General features: G+C 39.7%; 1 protein-coding gene across 1 annotated transcript in view; it reads right to left on the bottom strand.

Moving 5' to 3' along the window:
* Positions 1 to 4,268: 4,268 nt before the first annotated feature.
* Positions 4,269 to 12,367, bottom strand: part of oxt (Xylosyltransferase oxt) — a 39,138-nt gene continuing 31,039 nt past the window's right edge. Inside the window, exons 15-16 of the mRNA XM_022841933.2 lie at positions 7,359 to 7,519; positions 4,269 to 4,992 (exon numbers count right to left, since the gene is read on the bottom strand). Of these exons, the coding sequence (XP_022697668.1) occupies positions 4,777 to 4,992; positions 7,359 to 7,519 (377 nt within the window). The 3' untranslated portion in view covers positions 4,269 to 4,776. The remainder of the gene's footprint in view (positions 4,993 to 7,358; positions 7,520 to 12,367) is intronic.

The following is a 12,367-nucleotide window of genomic DNA, read 5'->3' as shown; positions in this document are numbered from 1 at the left end:
ACTACAGAAAATTGTGTTGAAACTGATTATGAACTCGAGGTAATGACGTCTGAGATCTTCAGTTGGAAGAGCGGTTGAGAAGGAAATTTTCTTTTGCAAATATTTAAACAAACTTCTCCGCTTTGTCTTACATGACGTTTCCATGATTGTCTCATCCCTGTCTTTTGTATTGAGTGTTAATCTGAGGATGTCACGATCTGATGCATATGCGGTTAATCACTTTGCATATAAACTGATTGATATCACACGATCTCATAGACACATAGTGTATCTTCTTATCCACTGCTCGATTTCCTTATGTGACCTGCTTCTACTTACTCGAATTCATTCTTTGCCAGTTCGTTACTGTTTTCATCCATCTTAGGGTACGCGCGAAAATTACCGATATAAGGGGTCTATGAAACATAGATAGAGCTTCTAAGTTCATTTTCAGAACTTTTGAAAAATAGCTTCCTAAAAATTTATCGGGGTTTGAAATAATACATCAAGTAATGCAATTGTGCCTTTGATATATAGCTGCTACTCCTTTGCTTTGATAAATAACTTCTATACGCATTTATGTTATGTCTGTCCTGTTTCCATATTCAAATTTAAATATTTATTCATAATCTTTCGTCTGGTTTCGTGCTAGAAAAACGTGTACGTAAAAAGCTCGCAAAGTTTTCCGTTTTGATTATGGGTTTTTAACGAAACGATCTGGTATATCTTGGCTTTGGTTAGAACATCTGCGTATAGATGCGATACGACCTTGAAGGCTTACCTATTACATTATTATCTGGCGGCGGTTTCGTTTCGGCTGAATTTATCCATGGCTAGGTGTCCAAATAACAGACTGTTTTTGTTCTCCTACCTTAGTGTTCCCATTGCCGATATTTCATGATGGATTCTTTGAATTTATCATATCTCTCGTTTGGATACACATTTTCTCTTATATCTATTCTTACAATATGTTTTGTAATTTTTCCAACGATTAAAAGCGTGTCCAGTACGTCGAACACTCTAATTGTCTAGTTTTTATCGGCACCGTTCTGCCCCTTTTGTTTATTGGAGCTAGATAATATGGGTGTCGCATTAGGTTTTCCTATATTCCTGTGGGTCGTCGACGCTTTTCTTTATTGTTTGTCCACCTCTTTTCCGTACGTTTTCCATAGATTTCACTTTTACTGGTAGGACGTGGGTCGTTTTTGTGATCTGCCCCCTAATAGATGTTCAGCATCATTGCACTGGTCATCAACTAGACTTCACTGCAGTTTGTTTCTATTTTTAATGCTAAGATCGCCTTAAGGGGTTCTATTAGATTTTCGAATAGCTGTGACACTTCATGGCCATGCCACCTCCCAGCTCGAAGTTCACAGCCGTCATCAATGAACGTTTCGTAACCATTAGCACTTGTTAAGCAAGACATTTAGCTCCGGACTTCGCAATTATAGTGGCATCTGCATTTTAAGCTAGTCTATGGGCAACCATAACGCTGTGTTTGTGATTGACGGCAACGATGATATTCTCTGCTTTTTTTCTGGGATCGCTATGCTGTTCCAGATAGGTCTAATACATAGAAGAATTAATTACTTTATATAGCAAAGCTTTCCGCTTGCAGTGCTTGTGCTTTATTCATTATATTTTTGGTATCTCATTCTAAGAGCTACTGGCTTATCTTGTTTTTACTCTTTTGTCCTACAAGGAACACCAAACCCTTAAATATTTACATGTTTTATACCAAATTGTTGCTAGTTTACTAGATTTTAGCTCTCGAACAGAATCTCTTGACCTCTCAAAAAAAATTCGGCAACACACGACGACGGAAGTGCCACTATCGCCGCGTCGATCACGAACGAGTCAACATCATTTATAGTCATAACACCATTATATATATGATTGGTTCCTATTGCTTTATAAAGCACACTCTTGGTTACAAGATTTGCTGACTTTTGTTTTTGGTCGAATTACTTCTATAAGAGGCACGCTTCATGCAGAACAACTAGTAGTAGACCATCCGAAGTTTAGTGCTTCGGATGTTTATAGACAATTACGGACTAACTAGGTGTTTCTACTTCAGCTGGCTGTGCCCCCTGCAATATTTGAATTAATCAAATGGCTTAATTATTCCTCGTTTGACATTCATAAAATATTAAATGTATTCTTTAAATGAGCGTTTTCCGCACGGAGGTAAAAGAGTGTGATGATAGTGGGGGGTGATCATACACGATGACGCTTTGATACCTTGGGGGGTCATAGCGTATACTCTTCTTTAGAACGCGATAATAAGCGTGAACACCGAAAGCAATGTACACACAAGACTGGTTGACCTAGACTCTGTGCAAAAAACACGCGTTTTTCAGTCCTATACAATAGTGTGGTAAACCGTGGCACTCTGTAGGCGATACTAGATTAGGGATAATCGAGTATCGAGAATTACAAAAAAAAAAAAATCGTTGATATCATTCGTAACCGCATTGCAGACCTTTTGTAAATACGAGTAATTTTCGTAAGGATGTATTACACCAAACCTCACTGTTTATTTTGCCTGAACTTTATCCGTAAACAACATCAAATGCTAGTGGGATCAAAGCAGTATATATATATATATATTGGCTTCGTTTTGTAAGTAAGCTAGAAGTCCATATGCCAAACGTATGAATGCACGAAGATGCTGGACCGCGGGAAATAGCCTATATTATTATCGTGACTCTTTTGCAACTAGCTAAATTGTAATTGTCATTAAATCAAAATGTAGAAAAGGGACGAAAGAGAAGGAAGGGCCATGAAAAAAGCGATCCGGCATGTTTTTAGAAAACGTCAAATTTTTCGAATGATGGACGAATATTGTTATGATGGTATTCATAGGAAGATGAAAATCATGTTCGGTTGGTCAAAGGACGATTTTCGTTATTTCACTCACAGTAAATACGTCGAATACGAATGCCGACAAAAAATTATGTAACGTTCGTGTGAGCTTGTTGAACTCTCAGAATCATATAGGATTTAGCGTCATATAATAAAATCACTTTGTGTAGAAATTTGTCTGTGTATTTAAATTTTTTGACTCATTTCAATGAGCTGTGTCCGTTCACTTCCTACTTCCTGTTTGACGGAGGGTAGGTAGGCTACCCTTTCGGGTCTCAGTAGGTCCTAAGTGCGAGGTGAGGCCCAGTCGATCTTGAGATGTCGATAAGATGGCTCTTCGAAGTTAAAGCACCTTTCCATACGCTGAACGTTGCCGCAGACACTAATTTGAAACCTTGTTAGGTGGCAGACTTAATTTTTCGGCAATAACGCGTTTAAGCTCACCTTTCTGTCCCTAGAACCATTGTGGGCAGGTGATTTAGGAAAAAGGCTGTTGCTCCGTAAAAAGCTCTGATTGAACTCGCATGATTCGTCACGGTTCGCTTGTTATGCCGGTGTAGAGCTTGGTTTTACATAGAAATACTCAACCTGAAGAGACTGAGAAACCTGAAGAAGCAAACTCATATAGACCAAACACACATGATTACGTTCTCCGCTCTCTCGGTTACTTATCCCAACGCCAGAATAACAATCGAGATAATGTAAGGTTTGTCGATTCTCTGTGAGTAATCGCAAAATTCAAACGTACGTAGCAAAACGGATCCAGCAAAGAAAAGTTATGTAAATTTAAATCTTATGTAAAAATTGTTAGCGGATGATTGTAAATAACGCATCGTAGAGTTACAGTACGTCGCATTCTAACTTGTATTACGTAACTGTTACGTGAAACACGAGCCATCAGGCGTGTCCTGCTGCAACGCAGTTCATGTACGTTAAGCATTTTGCAAAACGACTGCGATCAAGTGATTCAACATGTGCAATAATATATTGCATTTTATGACTATGCCTAGCTTTACGAATGAGAACCTTTAAGATTTGATTATGGCTGGCCGATGTTCATGTCCGATCTTCAATGTCAGCTGCCATTTGCAGTCTTGCTCGCATCCGTATCTGACGTAGGAAGTTAGATCTTGAAACTGCGCAGTTACGTACCTTGTGAGTAAAATTTGCTACATGTAGAATTCTAATCTAATTGATTAGGTAAAATGTTTTCTTATAGTTTAACTAATGGTCGGTTACCTAAGAATATAGGATTTAGAAAATGACAAATTTCTGTTATCTAATTTTGATAATTTGGTGTCCTTCACAGAAGCCTACTAGTATTTTTTTTTTTACCTTAAGTGAATGTGCTTCAGAACAAGACTTCTAAAGAACCGTAATCGAAAAGAAAGACACTACATAATCACAAAGAAAACACAACTAAGTACTGAAAAATATTTATTAATCGAAAATTGAGATAGCTGTGCCCACTTCCATTCGTCGATTGTTTGTAGTCTTTCGGTATAAAAATTTTACTATGTACTGTTAAACAAAAGCCACGTATGAGGTACGCGCGTGCAAACCACCTCCAACTAAAAGCTTAGGGCGACGACTAGTGACATCATTTTTTCTGTCATAGATACTCTCGATGTATACATATTTTACAGAAGCTACAATGTTTTGAATTATTATGACTACTCAAACAATAACAGCATATGTTACACTTCGAACATCGTATTTTCACGTTGGCACAATTTGCTTAAGTCCTCACACATAGAAACCCAAGTGTTTTCGATCGTTTTAACTCTCAAGCTAGCAAGCTTCTATACAAAGAATTATAATGTCGAGTATAATTCGCAACGAATAAATCAATAAAAGTATTTAAATGAAAACGACATTTTTTTGGTTCTAGCACGTCATAAATAACATGACTAATAGAGATGTGAAATGCTATCACAAAGCGCTGAGCGTCTCTTTAACATCCGGGGCGAGAGTGCTCCATGATGTATAGTGGCAGGGTTCAATGCGTAACTGTGGGCAAAAGACTCCTCCTGTGGGATGGGCTGGAGTTGCCGCAAAACAAATTCTTTTAACCGACCAGCGGGAGAATGTCAGTGCATCGGCCCATTCCTCGAGAACCGCCCCAGATCGCAGTGATCTCAACGTTGCCTGTCAAATGCAACACCGATCAACATGTCAGAACTCAATTAACCCTAATGATTAGTTAGTAACTTAATTTAACACACCATATCTAGAGAAAAAATGTACCATTATATCAAAATTATCGCTTGCCGAAATGGGAACCAATTCATATATTGCGTCTCTACGTGGCCAATTCATTTGCTCATAAAATCAATTTGTAGCTCTTGTTTTTAACTGAAGCCGGAGAGGTTCTGTGGTAAAGCACTTCACCATTCACAAAAAGCAGTAATCCAATTTACTCAACTTAGAAGTGCGATTGGACGACACAGCAAAGAAGGGATCTTCATAGGACAAAATGCTAGTTAAAGCGCAAACTGCCTTAACAAGCATGACAAGTTACCAAATGCCTTTTTATTATTCAAGCTAGGAACAACTAAGTGACTAAAACGACGATTGCTAATTATCAAGCCAGTATAACGCCACAATTTGTTGTCTGTACTGGGAGAAGAAAAAAGAGAAAAAAAAAAAAGCAGTTCTGAATATTACTGACTTCGCAGTATTGATTTGTTCGGAAGCATCCTTTCAGTCATATAGTGCTTCAATACCAAAGTACGCTAAATTTTAGAATGGGCATCGATGTACTTTCGGTTGTACAATTTGCTTAAGAACTCAAGCGCTTAGGTCAAAGATACCTCCAGAATGGAATAGAATGAGCCAGAACGTTTGATTATCGATATTTAGGTCGTCTCGTTGAACAAAAAAATCAGACCATTGCAATACTTGTACTACAACCAGCAGGCCGAAATTCGGTAGCGTTGTTCCAGTGGTGTTTACGAGAAAACGCAAACGGAAAGATACTACCTAGGATAGGTACGTCGACCGAACTGGAGCCAAGTGTGTCGGAAACTGCTTATATGGTGAACTCAAGTCATTATACACCTATGTACCATATCTCCTTATTCATCGTCTCCGATAAAACCGCGCAGTTAACTGTCTACAACGTTCACAAAGATTCGCGTTGTAAAATTAAGTAGCAAAATGAACGAGTAACTGTTATATCAGAGGGAATTATTAAACACTGTAATATGTAAAATTGTACGAATAAGGCTATGTTTTGCAAAGTATTTCATTCTAACGCCGTCGAACGTGCCAATTCCTTCGATTGAAAAAAACGGCATTATGGCTCTATCGAAATTTCAGACTTAAGAAAAGATCTGGCCAATCTAAATTTGTCCATTTGATTGATTAGTGTCTAATGAACAGCTGACCTCCCAAAGAACATCAGAATGTCGGGAAGATTGTGCCAGTACAGACTGATCAAGATTTTTTTGCTGCATCTAAGGGATCGTTCACGGAAAGAAAGATTTCCGTGCAGAAAAGAAATACGAAAATAAGGATGTCCAGTCGTTTCAGACAAACAATGAGCTCTGTAACCCTGATTATTGTGTCAAAGGCGAGAAGTATAGCGAGGGATAAATTAACCCTCATCCAGAAAACGACATAATCCAGAAACCACGACTCTTGGAACGAGTTCCGTCAAACAGTGACAGGCATCATCCAAAACTGCATCCTTAGTCTGAGTAAAGAGATTACCATATAGTAGAAACAATTTTTCGATAGTGGGTGTATACAGTGTTTTTGACAGGCAGCTGACAGCGTTCACTATCACCACCCATATGCGTTATAATGTCCTTAGAATATGATAATTAGAGTATTCTTTAACTTTAGATTATTTTGTATCGGCCGTAAAGGTTTTTAAAACAATGAGAACTTAAGTTTGAAAGTATGCCTTGAACTTAGAAGACTCGAGTCAAAGATGTTTCGTTTTGTTTTATGTCACAACAATAAATTCTCGTAAATTGTTTTATATATATTGAAAGATTCTAGGCCTCACGCGAGAATATAGTAATAATAAAAATAGTAATAATATCTCTACCGAACTAAGAGCATTTGTAAAACAACCGTTGCGTGTGTAGTTTTTACCTTAATCGAACGACCAACATGGGTTTCTGCAATATATTAAGTAGCTTCTTTACTTTCAACTTTGATTTTTTTAACGTTGCCCTATTCCTCAGTGAAGTACACGAACTAGAGTTTCGAAGCTGGCAATTTGGTCGTTTCCCTTATTCATTTGGTATGTATAATTATATAAATTCTTATATAGAGCCTGTATTTGTTGACTAACTTTATATATATTAAAATTTTTACTCCGGTCCACTGGCGCGTGAGATAATATTTTTGCGGCGAATAAGTAGAATGGATGCAAACTTGTAATCGTACGCAGGTACCTAATTCTTAGATTTGGATTAAGTGCGAGACTTTGGTTGTTATTTAAAACAATAGAAAAACAAACACAGTTAATCTTAAATAGCAATCTCACAGTGTGTTTGTACCTCTCTAATAAGCGTTTCTTTCGTCGCTTTCGAAATTCCAAGGAAGTCCTCAACTGTACTTAGATCGGCCTCGGTATAGCCTTTAGCAGGGCCTCCGTTCAGCTGTGCCGCTATGGTCGTATTCTTGACTGGAAGACCACCCAAATGCGTTTGAGGAACAACTGAAAATAAGATATTGGTTTTCTATTTAACCCAACCTATCGTGCAGCATATATCATTGTCATATTGCCCTACAGCAGCCCTCAAACGCATATACCTATTGTTCATAATTAATTTCAATAAGTCAAAATAAACTGGATTAGGGGCATCACCTTACCTTGGGAAACATAACGGTTTTGTAAGTTGATTTGACCTCACTGTAAAATTAGCTCGAGTAGAAATTGTTCGTTCATAGAGTCAAGCGATGATCAAACGCCATTTTTAAAATGGCCCAGGATAGCCCTTATGTAGTTATTATTTTCAAAAGCTTGGCTTTTCCTAACCTAATTAGGTATTGAAAGAAAGGGTAAAATTATACTAAAAATATCGAGTTAGTTTTGGAATAAAGCAAAGATTATGTCCAAAAATGTGTTTGTTCTCTAAAGAAGTAGACAGGTTAGTTCGGGCCGGACACTCTCGAAAAAACCCCCGCACATTACTTTGATTGTTGTAAGGTTTGATAATAGGTCCGTAAGAATATTTTTTTCTACAGACTGAATCTGTAATTTCAAGTTCACAGCACAAGAAACAATTAGAGACATAACGACACTAGAACCACTTGCTGCTTTTTGAGCAACTATTGTCAGAAAAATCAATCGACGAGCAGTTAAGACCAGGGCCCCGTGGCCCGTCTAGCTAGCCAGTGAGAGACGAATGGGGAAGAGTCCTGTGGAACTTATGGATTTGTATCATGAGAAGACAGTTCTCTCGTCACTGAGAGAAAGTGTCTGCATTCAGGAACAGCTTACAAACAATCACCTGCGTCTACTTTTTTAACTTGCTACTTTCAGTTAGTATTAGACAAGGAGGAAACATTGGACTTCAATTCTCGGATTGAGGTATTACAAGACACTAGAGTAATTACAAACCAGAATAGTTCCGTTTCTAAATGAACACCGATATTTACGTACATATGCAGGTTCAGTAAGCAATTATTGTCTTCGTATCGAATGTGAGGGCAGCAGTCTGAGGGAGGATGTATAGCTAACCTGATATGCCTTAATATGCCTGCGAGCATGCCTTTCAAGAGCTATGTGTCCTTTGTTGTCAGAGTGATCGTAATGACGCTACTTAACATGAGTATAAAAAACGTTTTCTATATTATCCGACTACATGGAGGCCTTAACAGCAACAGCAACGATTGCGACCACGTCTACGTGCCTGTGCCCTTTCGCAGCATTGCACTAAAAATCGGTCCTTATGCAATCGATCCCAACATAACACGGAACATCTTTTTCAAACTAAACATCCACGAGAGCGCCAATGGCGAAGACTGGAGCTTAAAACTGAAACAAGCTGAAATGGGTTCGCGTAGAAGCAGGAACAAAAACCAGCTAAGAAGACCGAGCGCACCCCGTACGTGCAACAACGATATTTGTGATCAGAATGACTGGGCCGTTTAGTCTGAGCTAGTTAAAGACAATCTTTGAAGCGTGACATCTTTCGTAGGCAATATTCCTAAAAAATACTGTCCATATTATATCTAATTCCGAAATGTATAATAAATGCGCTTAGTTAAAAAAAGATGGATACTGGAGGAAATTCTTGAGAAAGTTTCCTCTAGCCGAAATTGATTATGCTCCGATACATACGATAGTGATTAATTAATCACTCTCGCCGATAGCGGTCCATACAGGTTTGCAACACAGTCTATCAATATCAGAGGAAGCATACGAAACGATTTACAACACTACGTCATAAGGTTTACATGAGTTTAAACTAATTTCAGGGATTTTTCAAATGTCCTAAAGATGATATTAGGGGACAACGAACTGCATGCATCTATCGCAATTTCCGCACTTCATATATCGTCAGGATCGTAGAAATCAGGTTTCCTAGAGAGTCTAACATGGGACCCATACACGGCAGAGCAAGCGACGACAGTTCTGATTAGCGGGCTCGTCTATTTCTACTCGTTGCACTCTAGGCAAAGACATCTTCACGACTTTTCGCTCCTTATTCAAAAAATTCGTCTCGAAAACTTCCGTTGATGCAAGCTCAAAGCAATAACGTAGGTTCTCGAACAGCAGTGGCGAGTCACCTAGAATATACCCGAAGCAATAGGTCCAGTGCTCTTTTGAAGAAAGAGGCCTTGACGCGATTTAATTGTTCAGGGTTTTTCACTGTAGGACCTTCCCTAATGGCGCCTATACCACACATTGCAATCTATGGCTATCTGGAGATTAAACAAGGTAAGAGCAGTTGCGGACGAGGCCTATGCTGTCAACACTGCTTTCGCGTATCTCTAGGTGACGTGCACAGTTCTGCCGTTTTCGGATGGGAAAAATCCCATGTATGGACTCCGGTCGGATCACATGGATACAAGGTGTCAGTAGTCTTATATCCCCTCTTGAACTTCATCGCTTCTACTTCAATCAGGTCTATGGTCAGCCTCAAATCTGTGGCCATTGCGTGGCTCCGGGTTGAAATTTTGCTGCACTTGGAACCTGCTCGACCCTTATATCATTTATTCGTTTACGTACAACATACCTTCGACTAATTTCTCGGGCCGTCTTATTTGATTAGGGAGGCCCTTGAATAGAATAGAGGATAAAATTAGGTTCAAGTCGTGTTTCCTGTGAAAGGCGGAAATTCGGCCACTCCAACGTCGATAGTTATTCTGTGCTCCTATAGAGTGGCAACGAAAAAGTTGAACACGTTTATATAAACATTCACTTCCATCAACGTCATCATAACCTTCTCTTTGGATACCGAATCGAAGACCGCCTTGAAGTCGACGAACCCATTTCGGAACGTCAATGAAACTCATTGATTCATTCTCCAGCGCAAACATTTCATAAACTGTTCTGTTGACCAGTCTGATGTTACCGCTACGCACACCCTACGATGCCATTTGCCTGCTAAGTCGATTGTCGGATCAACCTTATTGCCAGTCTTATAGGCAACGCGTCTCACTTTGTTATACTTAGGGCAGCACATAGGCATTGCACGTAAACATTTATATTGCCTAGCGGCGATTTTCTTGAACGCGATGATTGGGATGGATAATACGACTGTTTTCACAAGTTGGTGGGTGCCCCAGAGAATGGAAACTATGCATCGCCGGTTTCTGTGATCGCTTTTGAACCTTACAGAACAGCTGGTTTGCGTTTGTTTTTAGCTCTATTGATGTGGCACCTGGATTGACATGGTCCTCTCCATCCTGTCTATATATACACAGTTCGAATTGATCGCGCTTCATCGACGAGACGTAGGTTGCAACACTGCCGCTCACTCTGTTAATCCGAGGAAGAGAGCGTAGATACTTTCGCAGGTCCGATCAACATATTCTTGAAAAAAGGACTGTTTGCTCCTAACCCCTGCAAATAGCGGACATTTTCAATATTTCGGAATGAAAACGGCTGTTGGTATTTAGCAGGTCTAGGGAGGCTCAGCGGAAACACTCAGAGACCGAGGAGCACCTGGACGTAACCGGCTAGTAGTCAACTGATAACATAAGTCAGTGGATGCCCTGACTGACTTGTTATCAATAAGGTCATGCGGCCGAATCGAAGCAAGGTATGACGCTTCTCGGTTTTTAAGTTTCGTCTATCGACGCTTATATTCAACAAGGTTGTATTCGCAAAGTTGGTAATCAAAAAACGATAATCCTCGTGGCAAACAGTGAAGGATGTCCCTTAAAACCATCTTCTTAAAGACGGATAAAAGGCTGCTTGTTCAGCTATGTCTAAGCTGTCTATTTATTGCCCAGTACCATTTCCTGAGTAAAACAATGTCTTCGAAGGAGCAGTGTTGATTTCGTAAAGCCAAAGATGATAGCGTTCAACATTTTCCTGTAGAAGGTAACGGAAACACTGAGCAGACCCTTATAGAGAATATGCGTCAACTTTAAAGCAGCGTAGGATTCAAAATCGAAACATGTCGTACTGGATAAACCTGACAAAGTGAGCGTACATGTGCTTAGACCGCTCGAAGCGATGCTACAGAGCAACACCAATACGGATGGATGCTGGTGAGGCGATGACAGTTAGTAGGTTCCTAGTCATCATAGACATCAATCAACAGTCCAGACTTGCTTAGCCAGATGCGTTGACTTCATGGGGTGATCTGCTTCTTCAACCTGAGGATCACACTCACAGTTGCCTAAGGCATACAGGTGATTTGGAAATACACATCTAACGTGCACCCGGCTAGTGCTTGTAATAAACTGCTATATCTATAAGCGAGATATGAGATGCGGTCAAGACTGACAAAACGAGGCGTACAACGATGCCTTCGTTATCACAATGCGCAACGAAGGTATGTTCAAGGCCGATCGCTGCAGTTGTTCTTAACACCCGATACGGGGTGAAGGTAGGCATTTAATTACGACTAGCATCGTCCAATATTTGAAGCAAACTGATAACTTACGTGCCTTCGTTATAACTAGCTAATTTTCGAGAAAATTTGAACTGAAGACGCTCATATCGTTGATCCATATAGCTTCACAAAGTAGGATTACGTGGACTAAAATGAAACTACATGGGGCAACAATGGTTTCATGCGAGGCAGTCAGTTATCCAACAAAAGTAATCCCTATCCATCTAAAAAGGGCTGCAATTATGGCTAACGAAGACAATGTTTTATAATAATTTACTGCTAAATTAAGCAAGTCAGGTACTACTATTCGTCTTTTGCGGACCAACGTCAAGCTCTGCTGCGCAATATGAGGCCACCTTTTGGATGCCCCATGTACCGACACATCCTGGAGTTGCATTTTGACCGAAAAACCTGGAAGAAAGACGGTAAGAACGTGCGAACCGTTCCCTCAAGCCGGTCTGACCGCACCGAAGCCTGTATAGTTATCGTGA

The sequence above is a fragment of the Varroa jacobsoni genome, unplaced genomic scaffold, assembly GCF_002532875.2.
Source record: "Varroa jacobsoni isolate VJ856 unplaced genomic scaffold, vjacob_1.0 scaffold_958, whole genome shotgun sequence".
In the NCBI taxonomy this organism is placed as follows: domain Eukaryota; kingdom Metazoa; phylum Arthropoda; class Arachnida; order Mesostigmata; family Varroidae; genus Varroa; species Varroa jacobsoni.
The sequence above is the reverse complement of the archived record's forward strand: the minus strand, read 5'-3'. Positions and strand labels throughout refer to the sequence as shown.